Source organism: Empidonax traillii, unplaced genomic scaffold (assembly GCF_003031625.1).
Source record: "Empidonax traillii isolate 1590-97213 ecotype Southwest subspecies unplaced genomic scaffold, ASM303162v1 scaffold1298:size161147, whole genome shotgun sequence".
NCBI lineage: Eukaryota > Metazoa > Chordata > Aves > Passeriformes > Tyrannidae > Empidonax > Empidonax traillii.
In genome coordinates this window covers 44,122-69,723 of record NW_020956491.1, presented here as the reverse complement: position 1 = coordinate 69,723, position 25,602 = coordinate 44,122, and the positions used below count along the sequence as shown (strand labels likewise).

General features: G+C 66.9%; 5 protein-coding genes across 6 annotated transcripts in view; all 5 read left to right on the top strand.

The window, feature by feature from the left end:
* Window positions 1-2: 2 nt before the first annotated feature.
* SCAMP3 (secretory carrier membrane protein 3) lies at window positions 3-2,176 on the top strand (the record flags this gene model as incomplete). The annotated part of the gene is made up of 8 exons (XM_027906465.1): window positions 3-11; window positions 93-213; window positions 294-422; window positions 580-739; window positions 879-980; window positions 1,073-1,190; window positions 1,764-2,001; window positions 2,033-2,176. Coding segments are annotated over 7 exons (786 nt in total), but the record flags the coding sequence as incomplete, so codon positions are not given.
* A 1,490-nt stretch (window positions 2,177-3,666) lies between these two features.
* Window positions 3,667-9,398, top strand: FAM189B (family with sequence similarity 189 member B). 2 transcript variants are annotated; one of them, XM_027906473.1, is made up of 12 exons: window positions 3,667-4,120; window positions 4,707-4,763; window positions 4,913-5,023; window positions 5,194-5,319; window positions 5,409-5,516; window positions 5,708-5,868; window positions 5,967-6,066; window positions 6,150-6,234; window positions 6,326-6,904; window positions 7,117-7,185; window positions 7,606-7,868; window positions 8,453-9,398. In XM_027906473.1, the coding sequence occupies exons 1-12, from the start codon at window positions 3,902-3,904 to the stop codon at window positions 8,621-8,623; spliced, it is 2,049 nt and encodes a 682-aa protein (XP_027762274.1). In that variant the 5' UTR covers window positions 3,667-3,901; the 3' UTR covers window positions 8,624-9,398. The 2 variants fall into 2 exon arrangements, with proteins under 2 accessions (XP_027762274.1, XP_027762275.1); XM_027906474.1 differs by having other exon boundaries at window positions 3,902-4,120; window positions 7,120-7,185.
* Window positions 9,399-9,839: 441 nt separating this feature from the next.
* LOC114069578 (lysosomal acid glucosylceramidase-like) lies at window positions 9,840-12,968 on the top strand. The gene is made up of 10 exons (XM_027906472.1): window positions 9,840-10,043; window positions 10,348-10,539; window positions 10,614-10,760; window positions 10,861-10,994; window positions 11,076-11,248; window positions 11,360-11,597; window positions 11,741-11,965; window positions 12,078-12,241; window positions 12,403-12,528; window positions 12,643-12,968. Exons 1-10 carry the CDS (start codon window positions 9,974-9,976, stop codon window positions 12,743-12,745), a joined length of 1,572 nt encoding a protein of 523 aa, XP_027762273.1. The 5' UTR covers window positions 9,840-9,973; the 3' UTR covers window positions 12,746-12,968.
* Window positions 12,969-16,877: 3,909 nt separating this feature from the next.
* LOC114069572 (lysosomal acid glucosylceramidase-like) lies at window positions 16,878-20,237 on the top strand. Its single transcript, XM_027906464.1, has 10 exons — window positions 16,878-16,959; window positions 17,182-17,373; window positions 17,458-17,604; window positions 17,718-17,851; window positions 18,196-18,368; window positions 18,466-18,700; window positions 19,384-19,608; window positions 19,684-19,847; window positions 19,928-20,053; window positions 20,132-20,237. The coding sequence occupies exons 1-10, from the start codon at window positions 16,878-16,880 to the stop codon at window positions 20,235-20,237; spliced, it is 1,584 nt and encodes a 527-aa protein (XP_027762265.1).
* Window positions 20,238-24,078: 3,841 nt separating this feature from the next.
* LOC114069571 (lysosomal acid glucosylceramidase-like) overlaps window positions 24,079-25,602 on the top strand; it is a 3,729-nt gene continuing 2,205 nt past the window's right edge. Inside the window, exons 1-5 of the mRNA XM_027906463.1 lie at window positions 24,079-24,117; window positions 24,495-24,591; window positions 24,707-24,898; window positions 24,985-25,131; window positions 25,239-25,372. Of these exons, the coding sequence (XP_027762264.1) occupies window positions 24,079-24,117; window positions 24,495-24,591; window positions 24,707-24,898; window positions 24,985-25,131; window positions 25,239-25,372 (609 nt within the window). The remainder of the gene's footprint in view (window positions 24,118-24,494; window positions 24,592-24,706; window positions 24,899-24,984; window positions 25,132-25,238; window positions 25,373-25,602) is intronic.

Sequence of the window (25,602 nt, the reverse complement as noted above, 5' to 3'; positions counted from 1 at the left end):
ACGGCTCGCAGGTACGGGGGGAGGCTCCGCCGGGCCGGGGGGAGCCGGAGGGCGGCAGCGGGAGCCCAGGCTCTGTGTCCCCCACTGCCCAGGCCTCGGCCGCGGCCGCCACGGCGGAGCTGCTGAAGCGGCAGGAGGAGCTGAACCGGAAAGCGGAGGAGCTGGACCGGCGGGAGCGGGAGCTGCAGAACGCGGCCCTCGGCGGGGCACAGAGTGAGTGCGGCCGCGGGGCCGGGGAGGGGCGGTCTCCCCCCTCGGAGCCCACTCCCCTCCTCACCCCCTTCTCTCCGCAGCGAGGCTCAACAACTGGCCCCCGCTGCCGTCCTTCTGCCCGGTGAAGCCCTGCTTCTACCAGGACATCCCCGTGGAGATCCCGGCTGACTTCCAGAAGACCGTTACCACCATGTACTACCTCTGGATGGGTGAGTGCAGCCCGGGAACCTCGGGGCAGACCCGGGGAGGGGACGGGGGAATGAGTGTGCTGTTGCTCTGGGGAAAATTGGGACGAGCAGGTGGTGCCTGGTCTGGGGTGGGGTGGGGGAAGCCCCACAGGCTCCTGAGCGCTGTCCTATCCCTCAGCCAGCACCATTACCCTCTTCCTGAACTTCGTGGCCTCGCTGGCGTGGTTCTGCGTGGATCCCTCGGCCGGGTCCGGGTTTGGCCTCTCCATCCTCTGGGCTCTGCTCTACACGCCCTGTTCCTTTGTCTGCTGGTACCGGCCCATGTACAAAGCTTTCAGGTGTGTGCCCGACCTGCTGCAGCTCCCTGGGGCCTCTGGCTCTGCGGGATGTGGTGATTCCATGCTGTCCCCCCCTGCTTTAAGGAAGGTTTGAGAGCTCCTTTCCTGCAGCCTAACCTCGCCTGTCTCTTCCTCCCAGGAGCGACAGTTCCTTCAACTTCTTTGTCTTCTTCTTCGTGTTCTTTGCCCAGAATGTGATGTACGTGCTGCAGGCCATCGGCATCCCAAACTGGGGATTCAGGTGAGCCACGTGCTGACCCCGGGCCGGCCCAGGACCCTGGGAAGGTGGGAAGAGGGAACTCTGGGGGCAACAGCAGCCTCTTGTTTTTGCAGTGGCTGGATCCTGAGCCTGATAGCGCTGCGGACGAACACGGCCGTGGCCGTGATAATGATCCTGGTGGCCTTGTCCTTCACGGCGGTGGCTGTGCTGGGCATCATTATGCTGAAAAAGGTGCGTTGGGACACTTCTTCCCTGTAGCCACACTTGAGCTGAAGGGAGTGCCAGGGAGGCTGAATTTGGCTGGCTTTCCCTTTCCTCTGCAGCCCCTGGCAGTGCTGCACGCCTCTCAGGTCTGGTTCAGATCTCTGAGAGCCACTGCAATAAAAGCAAGAGGAAATGGGCAAGCACAATGAAAAAGAAACAACAAACAAAACAACCCAAAATCGTGTAAACATTAGGTGTTTTCGAGCTCAGTTATGGAAGACTTAGAGCTGACCACTTAGCAAGAGTTTTAGGAAGATGATTGAAACAAAGGGTGGGTTTGTTTTTAAAGTAGAAATAAGGTGAATAAAGTAGTGGCCTTTGAAGAGAGAAAGCAGTGTCTTTGAAGAGAGATAAAGTAATATATTTAAAGAGATAAAGTAGCATCTTTGAAGAGATGAAGTAGTATCTTTAAAGGGATAAGGTAATATCTTTAAAGGGATAAAGTTGTCGCCCTTGTGGGGAGGGGGGCAGGTTTGGGGCATCCCTGGAGCCCCAGCCTGACCCCCCCCCTCCCCCCCTCCCCACCCATGACCCTTCCAGATCCACTCCCTGTACCGCCGGACGGGTGCCAGCTTCCAGAAGGCACAGGAGGAGTTCGCGGCCGGGGTGTTCTCCAACCAGGCCGTGCGCACGGCCGCGGCCAACGCCGCCGCCGGTGCCGCCACCAGCGCCTTCCGCGCGCCGTAGCCGGGCGGGCGCCGGCCCTGCCTCCCCGGCGCACGCGGGGGGCTCTTCCCGGGGAAGAGGAGAACCCGAGCTGCACTTTCACTGGATCCCCCCACCCCCACAACGCCCCCCGCCCCAGCGCGCGCGCCTGCATCGGCTGTCAGAGGCTGCCTCATCCCGGCTTGGAAGTGCTGGTGCCTGAATCGTCTGCTGCTCGAGACCCCTTTTCTTCCCCCCACTCACGGACAGAGGCTGTTCCTGGTTTGTGCTGGTCCCCCTCAGCGGAGTGGGGGTGCCGAGGCCGAGCTCTGCGCCTGCCGTCGCCCTCCCTTCCAGCACGAGCCTCCTCCTCCTCCAGCTGCGTGGCAGGGACTGGAACAGCTGCTCAGCCTTCCCTGGGCTCTCCTGTGTCCCTGCCTGGGGATGACACCTGGGGCGTGGAGGGCCCCTCGTTGTGCCCAGTCCTCCCTTTGCCTGCCTTTCCCTGTGATACGGGACCCCCATGCTCTGCCAGGAACATCATCCCCCTTTTCCCCTCAGGGCTTGCTCCGGTGGGATGGGGCTGGGGCTGTCCCCAGGGTGTCCTGTTCCTTTTCCCTGTCCTCTCTCCCTCTCCAGGATGAGGAGAGCAGGGTGGGGACAGGCAGTGCTCGGGCACATGCTGCTGGTGGGGCTCCTAGCTTTAGCCCTCGTGCCCCACGTGGACCCCAAAACCAGGCTGGGTGCTGAGGAGCGGCCCTGGTGTTACTGTGGCTCCAGGGAGGGGTGAACAGCTCCTCCTGCCCCCCTCCCCACCCACCCCAGGGACTGTGACCCCTCGCTCCCCCCAGCACCCTTCACCCGAGGCCTTCACCCTCCTCGGGGGCTGAGCCAGTGCCTGTGTCCCCCTTACCTTCCCTCTGTCCCCGGGGGTCCCTGGGACAGCTCTCATTGCATTCTGCTTTGCCCCCATCTCCTCTCGGAGGCTCCCGGTTTGTCCCTGCAGCTCTGGGGCCGGCGAGAGGCTTCGTGCCTTCAGCTCTGGGGGCCCCGACCCGCTGTGATGGGGGTCCCGTGGGGGTCCCTGTCCCCCCTGCTGCCCCCCCCCCACCCCTCCCATGTGCTACCCCCGCCCGCCTCCGGGTTTATTTAAGGAATAAATGAAGTTTCACTCTGTGTCTCCGCCGCCTCCGTGCGATGACCGGGATGGAGGGAGCGGCGGGGCCGGGGCCGGTGTCGCAGCTCCCGGTGGAGGCGGTGCGGGGGTGGAGAGCGGGGGGGACACACGAACTACAGCTCCCATCGTGCCGCGTAGGGGCGGCCCCGGGGGCGGGCGCGGTCGAGCAGCCGCCGGAGGGTGCGGGACCGTCCCCGCAGCTCCCGGCGCTCCGCCGCCCGCCTCCAGCCGCGGCCCCGGGCGCTCCCGGAGGGCACGGAGGGGGCGATGCTCGCCCGCAGCCTCCCGCGGGCCCGGCGTCCCCGCCGGAGGCTGCGGGGCGCGGGGCGGGCAGCCCGCCGGTAGCCGCCCGCCGGTACCGGCAGCGGGACCCGGCCCTGCGGCCGCCGCCCGCGGAGGATGCTCCGGTGCGGACCGCGGCTCCCGCCTGCTGGCGCTGCCCCGGGGGCCGCGTCCCGGCCGGCGGCTCTCGGCCCCCCCGGGGCGGGATGATCCCCCGGCGGGGGCCCGGCGCTCCACCGACGGTCAGGGAGGAGGAGGAGGAGGAGGCAGCGGCGGCCCCGGGGCCGCGCTCTGTCTCCGGCTGGCGGCTCTAGGCCGGCCCCGGTGAGGCCGGTTCGGTTCTCTGCGGAGCTTCTGGTGGCCCCGGCCGCGCGTGGCCGTGGGCGCTGCCCGAGCCCCCCCACCCCCCCCGCGAGGGCAGGGAAGAGCCGCCGTCAGCATCCTCCGGGAGGCGAAAGGTGGAGCCCGGCCCGTTCCCGCAGAGCGGCCGCTCCCGCTGCCCGCGGTCCTGGCGCGGTGCCGCCGGTTGCCCCGGGGCTCCGGGGCCGGCCCCGAGCCGCCGCCCGCCGCGGCCATGCCCTCCCCCACCGACTCCAGCCGCTCGCTGACCGGCCGCAGCTCCCGCAGCCTCACCCACCTCCGGCTCCAGCGCACCTGGCTGCAGGTCCTGCTGGTCCTGGGCCTCATCCAAGCCATCCTGGGCGTCCTCATCGTCACCTTCAGCCTGGTGGCGGCCACCATCACGCCCTCCACCAAGATCCGGCACTCCTGCCCGTCCTGGGCCGGCTTCTCGGTGAGTGCGGGGCCGGCGCGGTGCGGGGAGGGGGCCCGCACGGTTCCCCGGGGGCTGAGCTTGCCGCCGGTCCCAGGGGAGGGCAACCCCGCTGCTCCCCCACCCTCTGCCCGTGGCTGCCGCGGTGCATTGTGGGAGAATCCCAAGGTCTCCCCCAGGGTGACTCTGAGGGATGGGGACCCCCGAGCGCTGCGGGGGCTGTCGGGGTACCCGTTGAGGTTCGCGAGGAGGGGCACCACAGTGGTGACAGGGCAGGGACCGGGCAGCGAGGGGGGCTCTGCTCTACCTGCTGTGTACTGGGGGGAGGGCAGGACCCGGGGTGCCCCGCGGTGACCCTACAGCTCGGATCCTGGCCCTGTTTGCTGCCTGGTTCAGAGCTGCTCGCAGCCCCCAGGCCCTGAATCAGCAATTTCTCCCAGCTTGCTTCTGCCAGGGCTGCCCCTACGGCCCTGCTGCTCCTGGGCTGGCTATGGGCCCTCCAGGGATCGGGATGGGGGGGCTCTGCCCGTGGGCAGGGGCTGCTCAGGGCCCCACTGCCTGGCAGAGACCCCTCCCCACCCTCACCCCGGGGCTTGTGCGTCTGCAGCTGGCGCTGTCCGGGCTCGTCGGCATCGTCTCCTGGAAGCGGCCGTTCACCCTGGTGGTAGGTGTGGGGGGGGACACCCCCTCCGCAGGTGGGGAAGTCCAGGACGGGGAGGCCGAGCAGCCCCCCTCGCGCCCCTGCAGCCGTGTGTGTCGGCCCCCCTGCTCCGCAGCCCTGCGTGGCCGGCAGCCCCTGTCCTCCCGCTGCAGATCGCCTTCTTCACGCTGCTGTCCGTGCTGGGCGTCATGCTGAGCCTGGCTGGCTCCATCCTGTCCTGCCAGAACGCGCAGCTGGTGAAGTCCCTGGAGGCCTGCGAGAGGGTGAGGCTGAGCGGGGGCAGCCCCCGGCTCCCCCCGGGGGCTCCGCGCTCAGCTCGTCCCTTGCTGCGGGGCTTGGGGACAGGGGGAGCCGCAGAGCCGGGGTCTGGCGGCGGCGGGACGTGCCGGTGTGGCTCTCGGGGGAGGTCCCTCACGGTGTTCCTTGTCGCCAGGAGAGGGACTCGTGTGTCTGCTGCCAGGCCCGCTCGGAGCCCCCGCCCGCCTCCTGCAGCCAACAGAGCGAGATGCTGACCATGTTCCCCAACCCCAACTGCCGGAGCATCCGCGTGGCCCTCAAGGTGGGGGGGACCAGGGGGGAACGAGGGCTCCCTGAGGAGCTGCTGTGCACGCCACCATGTTCTCTGCAACTCACCCCACTGCTCCCCAGGACCTCCTCTTCAGTGTCTGTGGCTTGACCGTCTTCTCCACCATCATCTGCACCCTCTCTGCTGTCGTCTGCTGCATCCAGATCTTCTCCCTCGACATCGTCCATGTGGTGAGTCCCAGCCCTGGCCCAGGAACAGGCAGGGCTGGGGAGCAACGCTCCCAGGCTTGGGTGGGGGGGGAGCTGTGGAGTGCCAGAACAGGACTTGGCCCTTTCTGTGTGCAGATTAAAGCCCAGGATGTGCATCCCTTTGCTGGATCTCTGGGCAGGGCGGGGTCTCAGCTCTCCCTTCTCCCTTGCAGCTAGTCCCGCAGCGCTCGAGCTCTGTGACGCTGGAATGCACGTCCCCCCCTGACACCTTCCTGCAGAGCATGATGGACTTCGAGGAGTTCGTGCCCCCGGTGCCACCACCCCCCTACTACCCCCCCGAGTACACCTGCAGCTCCGAGACAGATGCACAGAGGTACCACCTGGGGGTGAGGCCGGTGGAGTGGGGGGCCCGTGTGCCCCCAGGCAGGGCTTGCCCCACCAGGCGTGTCTTTGCTGCTCTTGCCTCTGCAGCATCACCTACAACGGCTCCATGGACAGCCCCGTGCCCCTCTACCCGACTGACTTCCCCCCGTCCTATGAGACCGTGATGGGGCTGCGGGGGGACAGCCAGGTGGGGGCCGGGGGGCTGTGGGTAGGGGAGGCCAGGCAGGGTGGGTTCTTGCTCAGCTGAGCCCTGAGTGTGTTGCCCCCCAGGCCACCCTGTACGACTCGCAGCTGACAGAGGGTTCACCCGCCTGCACCTGCGACCGCGTTCCCTCCATCGTGCTCAGCGGGGAAGGTGAGTGTTCCCCACGGGCACGGGGTGGGGGGCCACGGGGGTGCCGGCCCTTCCCTGCAGCCCTTCACCGGCGCCCCTCCGCTCCTCGCAGTGTCCATGGACAGCGGCTCCCTGATCATGTCCGAGATCATGGACATCCCCGGGGACAGCAGCCCCTCGGAGGACTCGTGCCTGCTGGAGCTGCAGGGCTCCATGCGCTCCGTCGACTACGTGCTGTTCCGCTCCATCCAGCGCAGCCGCGCCGATTACTGCCTGAGCGTGGACTGCGTGCAGTGCAGCCACCACGCCCGCAGCCCCACGCTGGGCCTGCAGGGCCCCTTCGAGGAGAGCCCCCAGCCCCGCACGCGGGGCGAGCGCTCCTACTCCTGCTCCACGGCGGAGCCCGGCCACGATGGCATCCTGGTGGGGGGAGCCGTCACCCACAGCTGCAACCGGCTGGCGGGGCTGGCGCGCTGCGCCGGGCCCTGCTTCCCCGAGGTGCGGCTCAAGGACAAGGGCTCCCTGCAGGGACGGGGGGGCGGCCGCCCTGCGGACCCCGGAGCCGGGCGCCCGGGCCACCCCCGGCGCAACAGCGAGACCTCGTGCCCCTCGTCCCCGGCCCCGGGGCTGGCCCCACGCCCCCTGCTGAGGTCGCACAGTGACCCCGGCGTCCCCCTGGCCGGCCGCGCTGGTAGGTGGCAATGACCGACGTGTGTGTGGCAGGGTCTGCTCGTGGATGCGCCGGGGGGGGTTTGGCTGCGACGCTCCGCGGCCACGCGGGACTGGAGCCAGGCTGAGGAGGGTGGGGAGGAATGGGGGGGCAGCGGGAGGGTGCTGGGGAGGGGGGTGTGCTGCTTGGGGTCCGCACGGCTTCTGGAACCTGAGGGCTCTCTCTGCTCCCAGCAGATTTCAGGGAAGTACTTTATACCAAAGCACTGGAGGACACCGTGTCCGACTCCTCCGCCGATACAGGTCAGGGCACTGGGATGTACTGGGATAGACACGGGTGGGGGGAGCGTTCCTGTAGCCCTCTGGGGATCGGGCTTGTCCCACTGGGGCTGGAACAATGAAGACTTGTGGTGGGACTGCTCCCACTGGCTGAGGAGGGGAGATACCATGACCCCGGGGGCTGCGGGGATGGGTCTGCCAGGAGCAGTGTCCTGGGGTCTGAGGGCAGGGATGGGTCTGTCAGAGCAGTGTCCCAGGGTCTGAGGACAGGGATGGGTCTGTCAGAGCAGTGTCCTGAGTCTGAGGGCAGGGATGGTCTGCCAGGAGCAGTGTCCTGAGTCTGAGGACAGGGATGGGTCTGTCAGGAGCAGTGTCCTGGGGTCTGAGGGCAGGGATGGGTCTGCCAGGAGCAGTGTCCTGGCTCTGACAGCGCTGTCCCCACAGGGCTGTGCTCCGAGGCCTGCCTGCTTCGCCGTTCCCACTGTGACTCCCCGCCGCTGCTCCGGGCCGGCTCGGTGGGCAAGACCAAGCTGCCACCCTGCAAGAAGGTGACACAGCAGCTGTCAAAGACCACGACCCGCTCCCTGGGGGACCTCAAGGGCTGCCGGGGCACCCGCGGGCTGGTGGCCAGGTTCCTGCAGAGACCCAAGCGCAGCCCGGCAGCTGGGGTGGAGGTGCCTGGGCACAGCTTCCAGGGGCACAAACAGGTGGGTCCTGGCAGCCCCAGGTGACAGGGGAGACTCCTCCTCTCTAGAGAACCCCCATCCACACCCTCTCCCTCCCTCTGGTCCCCACCAGCACCTCCACCCTGCCCTCCCTTCCGTGGTGCCCCTTCCCCTGCCACGTACCCACGGTGTCAGCGCTTCAGCTACAGGCAGAGCCTCCTTCCCACGGCGCTGCCCTTTCCCAGCCCTTCCTGGTGAGCAGCTCCTTCCCCTTGGTCCCCACCGGAGTCGGGAGTGGGAAAATCACGCCTGTCGCAAGGGCTTTGTCCTTGCTCCTGAGTCACTGCACCCAGAGGCAGTTGCTGGGACGTTCTGACAGCTCAGCTTACGGGACGTTTGAGACCTTGCGCAGCCCGGGAGGCCCTGACGGGAACGAGCCTGCCCCAAATGCCAGCGTGGGCGCGTGATGCCCGCCTCTGCCATCCCTGTCACCTCTGCCCTCCTGCCCCGTGTGCCGCCCGGCCGAACCGGAGCGTGGGGGGTGCAAACTCGGGGGGAAAAGGGGGGGCGTGAGCACGAGAGGGTGTCAAGTCCCACGGCTCCAGCCTCTCCCCACGGGTTTGCAGGTTCCCTGGAGTGCCTGGCCTGGCGCGGAGCGGCCCCACGAAGGAATCCACCTGCAGAGCTGCGGCGACCTGAGCTCCACCTCGTCCCTGCGCCGGCTCCTGTCGGCGCGCCGGCTGGAGCGCAGCCGCCCCCGGAGCCTCAGCGGGGCCTGCAAGGAGAGCGCGCTCTGAGGGCGCAGATCCCCCTGGGGACCCCCTGCCGTGGAGAGAGAGGGGGGAGTCCCGCTCTGGGCCCGGCCCCGGACATTGCTCGGACGTTGCTGCTGCCCCAGTGGAGCGCTGGGCCCTGCGCCGTGGCCCCTGGGACTCTGCTGGGCCCTTTCCCCAGGCGGGGCCAGGGCGAGGGGCTGGTCCCCTGGGATGTCTGCTGGGGGCTGAGACAGCTGTGACTGTGCCCTCCCATGTCCCCAGTGCCTGTCTCTTGGGATGGCTAAGCCTGTCCCCTGCCCTGTCCCCAGTGCCTGTCTCTTGGGATGGCTATGCCTGTCCCCTGCCCTGTCCCCTGTGCTGGCGCCATGCCTGTCCCTTGCCCTGTCCCCTGTGCCAGCTGTGCCTATTCCCTGGGATGGCCATGCCTGTCCCCTGCCCTGTCCCCTGTTCTGGCTGTGCCTGTCCCACACACGTCCCACATACCCCGTCCCCTGTGCCAGCTGTGCCTGTACCCTGGCATGGCCATGGCCATGTCTGTCCCCTGTGCTGGCCATGCCTGTCCCCTGCCTTATCCCCTTGTGCCAGCCGTGCCTGTGCCCTGGGACAGCCATTCCTGTCCCTTGCCTGTCCCCTGCACTGGCCGTGCCTGTCCCCTGCCCTGTCTCTTGTGCTGGCCATGCTAGCTTGTTCCCCGGTCCCCTGTGCCAGCCGTGCCCATACCCTGGGACTGCCATGCCTGTCACCCACTCCAGCCCCTCCACTCCGTCCGGTGCCATTCCCGGTGCCGTTCCCGGTGTCCCGCGCTGGCCGTGCCCGTTCCCCCCGTCCCCGCCCGGCTGCGCCCGGGCCGCGCTGCGGGGCCGGTCCCGCGGCCGCTGCCCCTCGCTAGAGACCGAATAAAAGGTGGTCGCCGCCGCCCACGAGGCCGTGGGGCCGGTGTCACGGGGCGGGCGGGACGGGGCGGGGCGGGCGATCAGCTGACCTGTCACGGGGTGCCGGTTTCCCGGTTTCCCGGTGGCGGCTCCGCGGGACGGGGCGGTCGGTGCCGTCGGGGCGGGGGGGGACGCAGCGCGGGGCACGGGGATCGGCACCGGGACTGGGACCGGCACCGGGACGGGGAGTGGGGCTGGGGCCACCTGCGCGTCCCGGAGGGGCTGAGCGGCCCCGCTCCCGAGCGGTGCCCCCCGGTCCGCGGTCCCGGTCCCGGTGCGGGGAAAGGCGGGGGGCCGGGCCCGCCCAGAGCCGGTGCTGCTCCTGCAGCGGCTCCCCGGGTGTGGGCGGGACGGGCGTCCCGGGCGCCCTTAAAGGCGAGGCCGGCGGCGGGCCCGGTGCTGCGGGGCCGGCTCCGAGCGCACCGGGAGCGGCGGGGCCATGCGGGCCGCCGGTGCCCTGTGCTGGCGGCTGGTGATGGTGGTGCTGCTGGCAGCGCACCGGGCCGCAGGTGAGCGCGGGGGGGAACCGGGAGTGCTTGGTGGGTGGAGGAGACAGGGGTACCCGGGAGGGCTGGGGATGCCCGGTGGACCGGAGTGGGGGGGAAGGGAAGGAGAGGGAATCCCCGCGGCTGTTCAGTGTTTTCGGGGATGCCCACGAGTGTCTGGGGATCCAGAGGCATCGCGGAGCTCGGTGCCCAGGAGGTGCCTGGATGTGGAGCACGGGAGCAGCGTCATCACCTTGGGGCAGGTGGGAGAACTGGCAGAGACGCGTCCCCGAGGCTGCCCCCATCACCCCCTCCCCGTGCCCTCCAGGCGCCCGGCCCTGCAGCCCCAAGTACTTTGGCCGCGATGCCATGGTCTGTGTCTGCAACGCCACCTACTGCGACACGCTGGACCCCCTGGCCCTGCCACCCCTCGGCTCCTACGCCAAGTACGAGAGCAGCAAGGCCGGCAAGAGGCTGGAGCGGAGCGAGGGGAATTTCCAGCGCAGACTCTGCGCCCCAGGTACCGCCACAGGTGGCAGGGATGGGGTGGACCCCGCTGTGACCCACTGTCACACCGGGCTCCCCTCCCTGCAGACGTCGTCCTTACCCTGGACACAACGCAGCGGTTCCAGAGGGTGAAGGGTTTTGGTGGCTCCGTCACCGACGCAGCCGCCATCAACATCCTATCCCTACCGGAGAAGGCACAGGATCACCTGCTGCGCTCGTACTTCTCCGAGGAAGGTGAGAACACACAGGGAGGCGGGTGGGATGGCGACAGGGACCCCGGGTGCTGGCAGAATTTGGAGACCTCATGCCCCACTGCCACCCCTGTGCCTGGCAGGGCTGGAGTACAACCTCGTCCGGCTCCCCATGGCCAGCTGCGACTTCTCCCTCCACGCCTACACCTACGACGACGTTCCCTATGACTATGAGCTGAAGCACTTCAGCCTGCGGGACGAGGACACCAAGCTGAAGGCGAGCAGTGGGAGGGAGCAGGGGGGGATGGGGGACCACGAGGGGCTCAGCTGAGCCAGTCCCTCCACCCTGATCCTGCAGATCCCTGTCCTGCACCGAGCCATGGCCATGAGCAAGCGGCCACTGTCGCTCTACGCCAGCCCCTGGACCTCCCCCACCTGGATGAAGACCAGCGAGTCCTACGTGGGGAAGGGGACGCTGAAGGGGCAGGCGGGGGACAAGTACCACAAGACCTGGGCCAACTACTTTGTACGGTGAGGAGCGCCCAGGGCGAGGGCTCAGGGGTGATACCAGGGGGACCATCAGTGGTGGCACTGAGGAACCCCCCCCCCCCCCCCATGGCTCACCCCTGCCCTCCACACCAGGTTCCTGGATGAATACGCCAAGCACAACCTGACCTTCTGGGCAGTGACGGCAGAGAACGAGCCCACGGCCGGGCTGATCAACAACTACCCCTTCCAGTGTCTGGGCTTCACGGCCGAGCAGCAGCGCGACTTCATCGCCCGGGACCTGGGCCCGGCGCTGGCCAACAGCTCCCACCGCCACGTGCAGCTCATCATCCTGGACGACAACCGGCTCCACCTCCCGCACTGGGCCAGAGTGGTGAGCGTGGCCAGGGAGGGGCTGGCACAGAGAGCCAGGGCAGAGTCCCCTGTCCCTGTGTGGGGGGCCGGGCCTCTCCATCCCGTTGTGCAAGGGTTGGGGCGCTGGCTCTGCCCCACAGGACCGACTCTTCTCCCCGCCAGGTGCTGGAGGATGAAGAGGCAGCTCGCTACGTCCACGGCATCGGCATCCACTGGTACCTGGACTTCATCGGTCCCATACAGGACACGGTGTTGCCCACTCACGAGCTCTTCCCTGACTACTTCATCCTGGCCACGGAGGCATGCATCGGAGCCCACTTCTGGGAGCGGGACGTGATCCTAGGCTGCTGGGACCGGGGCAACCAGTACAGCCACAGCATCCTGACGGTGAGGCCCCTGCATCACCGCATGGGATGGGCCTTGGGAAGGGCTGCCGGTGCGCTCCCTCTCCCCTCAGCATCCTGCTCCTTGGGCAGATGTCTGGGCTGTCCTGTTGCAGAATCTGAACCACTTTGTGGCTGGCTGGACCGACTGGAACCTGGCCCTGGACCTGGAGGGGGGCCCCAACTGGGTCAAGAACTACGTGGACAGCCCCATCATCGTGGACAGCAGCGAAGGCATCTTCTACAAGCAGCCCATGTTCTACCACATGGGGCACTTCAGGTGGGTTGAGGCCCCTGACACTCATTCACCTGCCTGGGCTTCAGCTCCATCCTTGCAGCAGCAGCTTGTCAGGAGGAGAGCGGGGCAGGTTTGGTGGGAGAGGAGCTCTCCTGGGACCTGACTCCCTTCCCTGGGGTTGCTTCTCGCCTCTGTCTGCGCAGTAAGTTCATTCCCGAGGGCTCCCAGCGCGTGGGGCTCGTTGCCTCCAAAGAGTCCAAGAAGACGGACCTGGAATACACGGCTTTCCTGCGCCCTGACGGCACCGTGGCGGTGGTGGTCCTGAACCGGTGAGTGACACAACTCAGCCCCTGCTGTGGGCCCTGTGCACCAGTGGGTGCTGCACCACCCTGTGCACCGGTGGGTGCTGCACCTCTGACCTCGCCCTGCTCTCCCCCTCACAGCTCCCCCCAGGACATCCCCTTCGGGCTGGCCGACACCGTCGGCCTCATCTCCGCCGTGGCCCCGGCCAACTCCATCCAGACCTACGTGTGGCAGCGGCAGTGACGGGGCCGGGGTGCCCGTGGAACGTGCCGGACGCAGCCGGGCCGGACGTGCGGCCCCAGCTGCCCGCGGGCTCGGGCCGGGGCGTGCCTGGGGGGCAGCGATTCCTCGTTGCTGAGCGGATCGCCCGGAGCGAGGCCGGGCCGGGGATGCCCGTGTGTGTGGCAGGAGGGCCGGGGGGGGGGAGGCACCGGTGCCCCTCAGGGTGGAGAAACCCCCGCAGGCTGCGAGCGCTGCTGTTCTGGCAATAAACGGTGAAGCTGCCTCGGTGTCTGCGGCCGGGAGAGAAGCGGCCGGGTCCCTCCCCTGCTCCTGGGCACTGTGGCTGGGTGCCACCCGGGCATGGAGCCCATGGGAGGACGGAGAGCAGCACAGAACAGCCAGAACCCCACAGGGCAAGCCCCTCTCCCTGCCCACCCTCCCTGCCTCTCTGCCCCCCTACAGCTCCCCGTGCCAGGGGGTAGTCCCAGCCTGCTCCCGGTTCCAAGCACGTGCTCTGCCTGGCAGGGGCTGGGCAGAGCCCAGCTGCTCTTCCGCTGCCTTTGGGGACAGGTTTTAGGACCTGGCAAGTGGCTCAGGATTCACCTGGCACAGGGGTGCTCTTTGTGCTGGAGCAGGAGCAGGAAGAAAACACCTGGACAACCCCCCCCCGATGGAAGGTCTGGGCAGGGGTTGTAGTCAAGGTTCAGCTTTCTGTGCTTTTCCTGCCAAGCTGGAGCCGCTCACAGCCCAGTGCCAGGCCAGGGGGTGTGTGAATCCCGTCTTTCCCAGCCCAGGGTGCTCCCCAAGGTCAGGGCTGGAGGCAGAGCCAGTTGCAGAAGCATTGCAGCGTGGAGGGCTCAGGGTCCCAGCTGGCTCTGACATTGTCAGCCGCTCCTGGGGCTTTGCCAGGACAGGGATGCTGGCCGGGCTGCAACAACCCTGCCTGGAGCATGAGCTGTGCCCCTGTGGGGACTGGGCAGAGGGGTCCCTGCTGTGGTGACGAGGGGGTGGGGTGCACCAGGGGCTCAGCACCCACCACGGAGCTGGGGCAGCTTGAGCAAGCGGGCCCAGGGCCAGGAGTGGGTGCTGAGAGTGGGCGCACCCAGGGAGGAGGGAGGGAGCTGGCAGGGCGTGTTAGCAGGGGATTAAGGCAGGGAGGTCACAATTGCAGGGCGAGGAAGGGTGGCCGGGCCCTTGGGCTCATCTGCGCGGGCGGGATGTGCCCGGGGGGGGCTGTCAGGGCTGACAGCCCCGGCGCTGTGTGGGCTGGGCACGGCCCAGGCGGGGTCCGTGCGTGACAGAGTCACTCTGGGACATCCTGCACCGCGGTGCCACAGCGACACTGCTGCAGGCTGGGAGCCCTGGGGACCCTGCAACTCCGGGAGGTGCCTGAGCCCTGCGGAGAGCGGCCTGCTCCTGCCCCGAGGCTGTTTGTGTTTGTCCACAAGAGGGAAATATTTCTCCAGGATCATAACCAGAGAGAGCCCCGCTCCCAGCGTCCCGCTCCCAGCATCCTGCTCCCAGCACCCTGCTCCCGGTGCATTGAGCTGCTCCTTCACCTGCTTCTTTCTTACCTGCCCTGGTCCTAACAGCTGGTGGCCCAGATGCTGAATCACCCTGGTCCACGTGCCCTCGTCCCTGTGCTCGGCTGGGCGCTGAAGGACAGAGCAGCTCCGGGATAAACGGAGCGGGGGCGAGTCCTCCGACGTCGCTGGGCTTGGCTCATTAATTCTTGTGCAAAGCCTTGCCTTGTTTGGGGCTCACAGTGGCTGGGGATCACTGGGGTCCCCCAGGAACTGGCCTGGCACAGGTGACCACCCTAAAGTCTGTGTCCCTCCGTGTTCTGGGCCGGGGTCTGGCTGCAGGGAAGGAGCTGCCGTGATGCCACGCTGAGGCTCTTTGGCCTCGGCGTTTACGGCGTCGTGACGCCCATAAAGGTGGCTCAGCCCAGCTCAGTGTCCCCATCCACACTCTCCTGGCCAAGGGACCAAAATTCACTCCCCCCCGGCTCCTTCACCAGCTTCTCCAACCCCACATCCTCACCCCTGGCGCGGAACGAACCCACCTGCGCTCTGCAAAGGGCGGCCACGCGACGCGAACGAGGCCCCTGCGACCCCCGCCAGCTCCCCGAGGTGGGGGGGGAGCGGCCGCAAGAAGCGGTTTTGGGGGTTCTTTGGGGCTGCCCAGCGTGTCCCGTGCCAGCGGCTCCGTGGTGCGAGGCGTTGCCCGTCCCCTGGGTCTCACTTTTCCTGCTCGGCAGGACGCTCTTATCAACCAGATGCTGATAAGGGTGAGCTCCAGCAGCCTCCGCAGTGTTTTTGCTTCCGGGAGCTGCGGGGACCTGAGCCAGCTTGTGGGGGGGGTGGGCTCTGGCCGCATGGGGGGCAGGAAGGGCAGGACCTGAGGACGGGAAAGGGTGAGTGGGGCACCCCGGGTGGCTGGAAGCAGGCTGGGAGGTGGTTGATGGCCACAGGGCCCATTAACCCCTCCCCAAAATTTGGGGCTCATTAGCCTGGGTGTAGCAGCTGTTTGCCCTGTGAGATGGAACCAGGGGCTGCCTGGCCCCGTCTGCCCCAGCCCTGGTGGCAGCTAGGGCTGGTGTCCCGTGGTTCAGCTCCCAGTGGAGCTGTGGGACCATGGCAGGGCCCCTGGCAGGGCAGTGCCGGGGGTAGGAGGAAGTTTTGATGAATTGACTCGCCCCAGAGCTGCATCTGATATGCCAGGAGAGGAGCAAATTAGTCATGAAGTGCTGCTCCACCCGGGCAGGGAGAGCTAACGGAGCGGTTTAACCCTGCAGAGGAGAGCTCAGACCTGGGCATTGACGCTCCAGGCCGCTGGAGCTGTGCCAGGGAGCTGTGGCTGGGATGTGGCCGCTCTCTGTCCCCTGGGCCACCCCTGTGGGGAGATGATGAGGTCGTCCCCGCAGTGATGGGCACACGTTCATGGGATCAGGCACATGCTGAATGATGGGACCCAGATCAGGTGGAATCTGTGTGCCCAGCTGAGCTGGCCCAGTTCAACCCTGTCCTGGGCTGGGGAGTTCTTCTCAGAGGAGCAGTGAATGCTCCTGGAAGGGTTGGTCACCACAGCTGGGCTCTGCTCCTGGCATGGCTGGTGTTAGGGAACCCAGTTACTGTCTGTGGGTCCAACTGCCGTGGCCAGAGTGCAGCCCTGCTTGCCTGGAGCCAGGACGTTGCCCACTTGCTGCCCCTGCTGCCACTGCTGCCACCTTCCCCAGAGCACGCTGAGGAGGGGAGAGCAATTCCAAAGGCATGGGATGGGAATGGCAATGGCCCCAGCTCCTGTGTGGCCACCCCTGCAGGATCCCTCTGCCACCCTGGGCCGTGCAACCACATTTTCCAGCATCACCCAGGGGTCCTGGACCCTCCCCACGCTGGGCCCAAGCCCATGGCAGCTCCTGGGGGAGAGTGGGGGCAGTGGGGTGGTGGGTAGGGGTAAATGGGTGGTCCAGGGTGCTGTTGGGGGATCCCAGCAGGACAGACAGCTGTCACCAGCCTGCCCTGGGCTCTGCCAGGCTCCCCGGGGCTCATCCAGGCCATGCCTGACAAAAGAAAGGAATCAGCTCTTCCTTCAGGGATTGCAGAGGGGTCCCAGAGCTGCCCCCACGACACGTCCCTGTGCTGGTGGGGCCCTTCACTCAGGCAGGGCTGCCAGCACGGTGTCGCTGTCCCTCCCTGGCACGGCGCTGAGGGGCCAGGGGGACCCGGCGATCCCCAGCCCCACGGCCGGGAGATGTGCGGCGGTCCCGGCCCCAGGGCAGGTACGGGCCGGGAGGAGGGCAAGGAGGAGCTGTGGGGGAGGGAGAGGGTGTGCTGCGGAGGGAGGTCTCGGAGCAGCTCCCTGTAAAGGCTGGAGCCGCTGAGGAGGAGGAGGGCTGGCAGCAGCGCAGGTCGGGAGCAGCCGGGGTGAAGGCGGGTGGGCTGGACCCACCTCACCCCCCTGAAAGACAAGGGTGTTTTTAGGGGGGCAGGAGCTCTCTGGCAGAGGAAGGACAAGCAGGGGCTGGGGAGATGGGGCTGATCCAGCGAGGAGCACAGCCTGTCCCTCCATGCCCCTGCCTTGGCTGAGGGTTCCCCTGCCCGCAGGTGCCTCTCCCTGGGACCTGCTGGAGCTGAGGGAACGTGGAGGGGTAATGGGGGCTCTCAGCATCCTGGGCTGGCTGTTGCTGCTGCCGCTGCTGCTTCTGCTGCTGATGCCGGTGCCGCGGGCGGCAGGTGAGCACGGGGACGTCATGGGGGCGGTGGGACATCCCGCGGTAGGGGCAGGAGCCTGGGGAAAGGACAGAACTGAGTGCCGGGGGGGAGGTGGTGGGATGCGAAGCAGGGGGGCAGCGCATCATCCGGGGCGGGCGGGACAGCTGGCAAGGACGTGTCCCCGAGCCGGCAGCAGCTCCTACCCTCCCGTGCCACCCTCTCCCCGCCTCCCGTGCCCCGCAGGCGCCCGGCCCTGCATCCCCAGGGATTTTGGCTACGGCTCGATAGTCTGTGTCTGCAACGCCACCTACTGCGACACGCTGGACCCCCTGGTCCTGCCGCCCCCCGGCTCCTACGTCAAGTACGAGAGCAGCAAGGCCGGCAAGAGGCTGGAGAGGAGCGAGGGGAAATTCCAGAGCAGCCTGCACACCCCAGGTACCGCCACGCTCGGAAGGGTGGGCGGCGGTGCCGCCGCAGGTCCCCCGGGGAACCGCGGGCTGAGACGGGCTCTCCCCTCAGGGCTGCTGCTGACCCTCAACATCACCACGCTGTACCAGAGCATGAAGGGCTTCGGCGGGTCCCTCTCGGACTCGGCTGCCATGAACATCCTGCGGCTGTCGCGGCCGGCCCAGGACAACCTGCTGCGCTCCTACTTCTCCTCGTGCGGTGAGCGGTGAGGCCACGGCCGCGTGGGCGGCCCGTGGGGTCACCCGAGGTGGCTGTGCCTGTCCCCGCTGCAGGGACGCCCGTCACCCGGGCGCTGGGTGCTTTTCCTGCAGGGATTGAGTACAACCTCATCCGGGTGCCCATGGCTTGCAGCGACTTCTCCGTGCGCCCCTACAGCTACGACGAAGTCCCCCACGACTACGAGCTGAAGCACTTCAGGCTGGCGGATGAGGACGTGAGGATGAAGGTGGGAGGCTGAGGCCGCTGCTGTCGGCTCCTTGTCCCCTCTCCCGCTGGAGCTCCTGCGTGTGCCGGGACCCCCGTGACCAGGTGCTGCCGAGCCCCGGACACGGTGGCGGGGCGTGTGGGGACAGCCCGTGGGAGCTGGCACCTCCTCCAGGGCACGTCCCGGCGCATCCTGGCTGGCACTGGTGGGATGAGGAGCCGGGGCGCTGTGCCATGGGGTGGTGCTCGCTGGTTGCTGGTCCTGGCTGGGGTCCCTTGAGGGCTCCCCGTAATCCAGTGCTGGGCCCTGTGGTTTTGTGGGGGCTGCAGCTGGAGCTGAGCCGGTCCCTTCGCTCCCTCCTGCAGATCCCTGTCCTGCACCGAGTCTTGGCCATGAGCAAGCGGCCGCTGTCGCTGTTTGCCAGCCCCTGGACCGCCCCGGGCTGGATGAGGAGTAACGGGGACGTCCGTGGGAAGGGGAAGCTCAAAGGGCAGGCGGGGGACAAGTACCACCAGACCTGGGCCAACTACTTCATCAAGTACCGTCCCGGGGGCATGGACAGCAGAGAGGGGCTGGGGGGGGTGGGTTATGGGGGCAGGCACGGGCTGAGCGTGCCCCCTCATCCCTGCCCCCAGGTTCCTGGATGAATATGCCAAACACAACGTGACCTTCTGGGCGGTGACAGCGCAGAACGAGCCGCTGGCGGGGCTCTTCACGCCCCCCCAGGCCCCCACCATCGCCTTCACGGCCGCCCAGCAGCGGGACTTCATCCTGCGCGACCTGGGCCCCGCGCTGGCCCGCAGCGCCCACCGCACGCGGCTCCTCATCCTCGACGACCAGCGCATCCACCTCCCGCACTGGGCCAAAGTGGTGAAGAGCAGAGCCCCTTCCTCCCCTTCCGCCTCCCGCCCCAGCCCCGGGGTTTACAGGAAATGGAGGCAGAGGCCTCTCCCAGCCCTGGAGACCGGGAGCAAACCGGGTCTGCCGGAGCGGGAGCCGGAGCCGGCTCCTTCGGGAGCAGCCGCCTCCGCGTGTGCCTGGCGGGAGTGAGGACAGGAGGTGGCACCCACATCCCAGATCCCGGCAGCAGCACCTTCTCTGGGCACAGTTTTGGCTGATTCAGCTTCCCCACACAGCGCTACGGGGCTGTTTGGGGGAGTCGCCTCGAACTGGGAGGAAAGAAAGTAATCCTTGCCCCTGCCCCGGGGGGAGCTCTGGGAGGGCTCAGCATGTCCCTCCCTCGCTGCCAGCCACAGGGCTGGACCACCCCGGGGGGATGTGGAGGGAGGGCCAGGCAGCAGCAGAACCAGGTGGGGGGTGAGGGGCACCCCCAAACCCTTTCCACTGCACCCAGCTGGGTGCCAAAGCCATGCTGGGGTGCTGTTGAGGTGCCGGATCCACGCTGGGGTGCTGCTCAGGGGGCTGCAGTGTCCACAGGAGGGAACATGAAGTGGCCCCAGGAGACCCCACTGGCACATGGGGTCCGTGTGTCCATCCCCAGGGGCTTGGGGCGTGGGTGGTCTCGGTGTGAGGCATCTCCTTTGCTCCCCCAGGTGCTGGGTAATGCCACGGCTGCCCGTTACGTGGCCGGCCTGGCAGTCCACTGGTACCTGGACCCCGTCGTCCCACCCGGCTGCAGCCTGGAGGCCACCCACAAGCTCTTCCCTGACCATTTCCTCCTCTACACCGAGGCCTGCAGCGGCTTCTTCACCTTCCGCTTCGCGGTGTCCCTGGGCTGCTGGGAGCGAGGGGACCAGTACAGCCACAGCATCCTGACGGTACAGCCCCCCTACACTGCCCACCTGGGACTGGGGGTGCTCAGCCCTGCTCAGCCCCTTCCCTGCCCCTCCCAGGTCCTGAACCACTTTGTGGCCGGTTGGACCGACTGGAACCTGGCCCTGGATCTGGAGGGGGGGCCCAACTGGGTGAAGAACTTTGTGGACAGCCCCGTGATCGTGGACGGCAGCAAGGACGTCTTCTACAAGCAGCCCATGTTCTACCACCTGGGGCACTTCAGGTGGGTCATGGGGGGAGCTCAGGTGATGCCGCCGGCCCCAGACCAGGGGCACAACCCCTCTGCTGATCCTCTCCCCCCAGCAAGTTCATCCCAGAGGGCTCCCGGCGCGTGGGGCTGCACAGCAGCCGCCGCTGCCTCCTCTGCCAGCTGGAGCACGTGGCCGTCCTGCGCCCCGACGGTGCCCTCGTCCTGGTGGTCCTCAACAGGTCAGCCTGGGCAGGGGGGACGAGGGGGGACGCTCAGCCCTGGCTGTGCCGACCTGCTCAGCCTCTCCCACCCCCCAGGTTCGGCTGGGACGTGCCATTTGGGATCCGGGACCCCACCATGGGGTTCATCGAGACCGTGGCTCCGGCTCACTCCATCCAGACCTACCTGTGGCGCCAGCAGTGATGGCCAGGGCAGTGCTGGGGAGCTCCAGGGGTTAACTCTTACCCCACCCTTTCCAGCATCCCGAAGTGGTGGAAGTGGGGGATGACCCGGTGCTGGGAGCGCAGGAGGCACCAGGGGCTGAGCCCCTGTGTGTGAGGGGCTCTGTGCGCTCCAGGCCAGCCCTGCTGCTCCCCAGCCCCCGCTCCCCACCACCCTCCCAGCATCCCCCATCCCCCTGGAAGCTCCCCGCGCGCCTCTCCTGGACCACACTTTCCACACGTGGCTCCCTCGAAACCTTCGCGTGTGTCTCGGGCGCCAAGTAAAAGCCATGACGCGCTCCCTCCGGAATGCGCCGTTCCCGTCAGTGTTTCCTCTACGCGCTCGGAAATCGCTCGGTTTTTCCTCGGCGAGGCGGCGCGGGGCCAGGGGTGCCCCGGGGGCTCCGGCCTCGTGGCCCGCGGGTGGCTCCTTGTTTATCCCTGCAGCTGGAGCTCTCTCCGCCGCTGCCAGACCTTGATTCGTTCCACATGTGCCGTTGGTTTTCCCCGGCCCCGTTTTTTTTTTTTTTTTTTTTTGGGGGGGGGAGAGGAATTATTTTTATTTTTTAAAGCCTAAATGTCAGACGCTCGGAAAGGTCGAGGAAATGTGTGACAGTGTGTGTCCCCCTCCCCCCCCCTCCATCCACCGAACCTCAGGGGCAAATTAGGGCTGCCCCCTCTCCCAGAGCTCACAGCGCTGGCCGCACCCACCCTCCCAGCGCCGGGGTGGCCTCCGGACAGAATGCCCTCTGTTCCGGCCGTGGCCAGCACCGGCCGCAGCCCGCAGTGACCTCCTCGTCCTGTTTGCTTTCCCTAAATACCAGTTACAGTATTTCCCCTGTGCCTTTGGGAATGTTACCAGCACCTTTGAAGTCCAGGAATGAGAAAGCCAGAGCGCTCCTTGGCAAAGGCTTCCCCCCCCCCTCAACCCCTCGCCGTGTGAGAGCCTCGGAGCTGCTGAGCTCGGGGAAAACCAAAAGCCCAGAGGTTGAACAGCTGTTTTATTGGAGTGTGGCGTGAAGGTGGCACCGGGCTCTGCCCCAGCCCTGTTCACAGAGCACATCGGGCCATCCCAAGGTTTTTTTTTCCATGTTCCCAGGGAGCGCTGGCCCCAACGGCAGCCACGCCAGGCTGCCTGAGCTTGGGTTCAAGGAATAGAATCATGGAATTGTTGAGGTCGGAAAAGGCTTCCCAGATCACCAAGCCCAACCGTTCCCCCAGCACCGCCAAGGCCGCCACTAAACCCTGTCCCCAAGTGCTCCATCCACATGTCTGTTAAATTCCACCATCCAGGGATGGTGACTCCACTGCTGCCCTGGGCACCCTCTGCCAGGGCTTGACAGTCTTGTCCATGAAGGAATTTTCCCTAATGTCCAACCTAAACCTGCTCTGATGCAACTTGAGGCAGTTTCATTTTCATCTTGTCCTGTCCCTTGTCCCCTGGGACCAGAGCCTGACACCCCCCCACCAGATTCCCCTCCTGTCAGGGAGTTGGAAAGAGCAAGAAGGTCTCCCCTGAGCATCCTTTTCTCCAGGATGAGACCCCTCCAGCTCCCTCAGGAGTTCTCCAGACTCTTCCCAGCTCCATTCCCTTCTCTGGACACGCTCCAGCCCCTCAATGTCTTTCTTGTCATGAAGGACCCAAAAGTGATCCCAGGAGGTGTCACTTCAGCAGGGGCCCCGTGACCCTGGTCCTGCTGGCCACACTATTCCTGACCCCACACTTCCCCAGGAACATCGGAGCTCTCCAAGGCAGGGGCGGCACACGCAGAACCCCCACCCCGAGCGTTCGGCAGCGCCCGGGGACGCGTGTGCAGGGAAATGCTCCGGCACTGCCCCCTCCGGGCCGGCTCCCTGCTCCTGCCCGTCTGGAACCAGCAGCTGCCGCGGGGCTGGGACCTCCCCTCCCTGCTGAAAAACCCACTGGGAAACTGGGGGATGCACCGGCGGGAGGGAGGAGCCGGGGCGAGGATGGAGGAATCACCCCCCACCATCCCCATGGGTGGGGGGGGTCCCTTCTCTGCCTGCAGCAGGAGGAGCAGGACCCTGGGGATGAGGGGTTGTGGTCTCCAGGGAAGAGCTGCAGACCCTGGATGAGGGGCTGCAGTCCCCGGGGGAGGGGCTGTGGCCTCCTGGGTGAGGGGCTGCCACCCTGAGAGAAGGGTGAGGTCCCTGAGAGAGGAGTGAGATCCCTGGGTGAGGGATTGTGGTCTCTGGGTGGGAGGGGCTATGGTCTCTGCATTGGGGGGGCTGTGATCTCTGGATCGGGGGTGCTGTGGCCTCCAGTGAGGGGCTGCTGTCCCCGGGAGAGGGGCTGGGTGGGGGGTTGCCTCCCTGGCCACCTGCACCAGCTGCCCCAAGGGGACCCCAGCGCAGATGCCGCCCCTACCGCGGCTCTGCCCCTCTCCTGTTTCTCCTGCCAGGCAGATGCCTGCAATTAGGAAGGATCCCAAATTAGAAGGTGTGGAGCCCAGACTTGTTTTGCAAATGATAAACTGCTGCAGCCAGCTCCACCCAGCCCGCTGTGGCGTGGGGCTCCAGCGTGGGGGGCATGGGGGCCGTGGGACCCTCGGCTCTGTCCTCGCTGTACCCACTGCCTGCTGAGCCAGCAGTGGGGTTGGGGGGTCCCTGCTGTGGCATGGGACCACCATGGCCTCAGCAGCACCTCTGCCTACAGCAGGGAAGGTGGTGGAGCAGCCACAAGCAGGACACAGGTCGTGGTGGTGGCAGTGACCGTGGAAAAGCCAAACCACTGCCCTGTGGGACAAGCAGGGACGCTGGGTGGGAACCCTGCCCGAGCTGTCCTGGGCACACAAGGCTGCTCCCGTGGGGCTCTTCCCAAGGGGAGCACTGCACTGGCTGGGGGTGGCTGTGGGGGTCCTGTCTGGGGTGATGGAGGCGCCTGGGGGGAGCTGGTGGGCACCCTCCTCCCCCAGCTTCCCTCTGGCCACCAGGACAGGTTCCAGGGAGAGCTTTGCAAATGCTGTGGTGTGTTGAAAGCTCATTGGAGCCAGGTTGCAAAATCATCCCCAGGCTCCTCTTCAAACACGGAGTCCCATGAGCTGTCCCATCCCAAACTCACCTTTCCTGCTCCGCCAGATGCGTCACCTCCCACCAGGCACAGCCAGGACTCAGGTCCCGGCACCGCTGCCCCAGAGACGCGGCAAGAGGGGGTTTGGCAGCAGGTGAGTCCCCTGGGTCGGGGGAGGTTTTGTCAGCAGGTGGGAGTGGGGATGGGGATGAGGATGGAGATGGGGATGGGGACAGCTCTGGGCAGCAGGACCACACTGAGGCCATGGCTGTGGTGCTGGGCATCACTCCCAGGCAGGGAGTGGGAGGCAGTGTGTGCGGAACAGCCACCTGGCCTCGCTCCCCATCCCACATGATCTCTTTGTTATTCTTGGGGAGTAACAAACCAGCACCATTCCACTCTGACCTCCCTCTGACGGGGGTCTCGAGGTGTCCTCAACCTGGCACCAGGGCCAGGAGGCTCAGAGGTGGCATCTCCCAGGCCCTCCTTGAGAGGCTCCTTGCCCAGCAGCATGGGAAGGACAGGGCAGGGTGGGAGCACTTGTGGGGAGCAGGGGAATGTGGGACCCTCTGTGCTGGAGGCTCGAGCTCCAAAGTGGGAAAGTCTTGGCTGCCACATGCATGAATTTGGGAATGTGGACCTGTTTGCTTCTGGCCACGGCTTGGGAGGCACCGGGGGACACATGAGCTGGCATGGCATGGCATGGCATGGCATGACACACCATGGCATGGCACAGCAGAGCGTGGCACGGCTGTGGGACGAGCAAAGAGGGAGAAGGAGTGGGAGGGAGACGATGGGAGTTAACGATCTGCAAGTGCAGCGTAAAGCTGGCGTGGGTGGCTGGAAACACCGGGCTGGTGGGGCAGCTCACACCTGGGGGGCTGCACAAACCCTGGGGGGCTGCACAAACCCTGGGGGGCTGCACACACCCAAGGGGGGCTGCACCCTCAGCTGAGAGCCAGGGCTGTTGGTGGGCGCTGGAGGGGAGGGAGAGAAGGCCAGCACTGGGCTGGAGCAGTGGGCATTGGGCAGGGCAGGGGGGGCTCAGCCCTGGAAAGAGGGGCTGGTGGTTCCCAAAGCCCCCTGGCAAGGGGGTGATGCTGGAGCTCTCCCTGCCCTGGGCCTCTGTGCCCGTGCAGGGCTGGGTCAGGGTGAGAGGAGCTGGGTGCTGACACCTCGCCCTGCTCCCAGCCCCGGTTTGTTCATCAGCGTCGCCCGAGCCGCTGCAGCAGAGGTGCCATGGGGCCAGGCTGTGCCAGCGTCCTGGGCTGGCTCCTGCTGGCACAGGCAGCCCTGCAGGCCGCAGGTACGTGTCCCTGGGCTGTGCAGGGTGGTGGGTTTGGGGTCTGTGGCGGGTCAGAGGGGCGAGCTGGGCTCTTGCCGCAGCCCTGGGTGCCTGCCCGGTCTCTCCCGTGCCACAGGCGGCCGTCCCTGCGACGCCAAGGACTTCGGGCACGGCTCGCTGGTCTGCGCCTGCAGTGCCACCTACTGCGACACGCTGGACCCCCTGGTCCTGCCGCCCCCGGGCTCCTACGTCAGGTACGAGAGCAGCAAGGCCGGCAAGAGGCTGGAGAGGAGCGAGGGGAGGTTCCAGCACAACGCCAAGACCCCAGGTACGGCCATGGCCAGGACCTGCCGCCCACCCGGGGACAGAGCCTGTCCTGCACAGTGACAGCGACACTGTGTGTCCCCCCCACAGATTTCCACCTCACCCTGGACACGGCGCAGCGGTACCAGAAGGTGAAGGGGTTTGGGGGCTCCATCACTGACGCGGCCGCCATCAACATCCAGTCCCTGTCCAAGGCTGCCCAGAACCACCTGCTGCGCTCCTACTTCTCCGAGGAAGGTGAGCCCGGGGCAGGGTGGCACTGCTGGGTGACGGGGCTGGGGGGGGTTGCTGCGCCCCCCCAAAAACACCCTGGCAGTGCCCATCACCACCCACCCCCTCCCCAGGCATCGAGTACAACCTCGTGCGTGTGCCCATGGCCAGCACCGACTTCTCCGTCCGCCTGTACACCTACGCCGACGCCGAGGGAGACTTTGAGCTCAAACACTTCAACCTGACAGAGGAGGACACGAGGATGAAGGTGGAACAGCCCAAGGGACCAGGGCTGCTACCTGGGTGGGATGGGACAGGGTGGGATGGGATAAAAATCAGGTTGGGAAGGGATGGGATTGGCCTGGGACAGGATGGGGTGGGGAAGGGGAGTACCTTGCTGCTGATGGGGAGGGAGAGGACTCATTCTTCCATCTGGGTGGGATGGGATGGGATGGGATGGGATGGGATGGGATGGGATGGGATGGGATGGGATGGGAT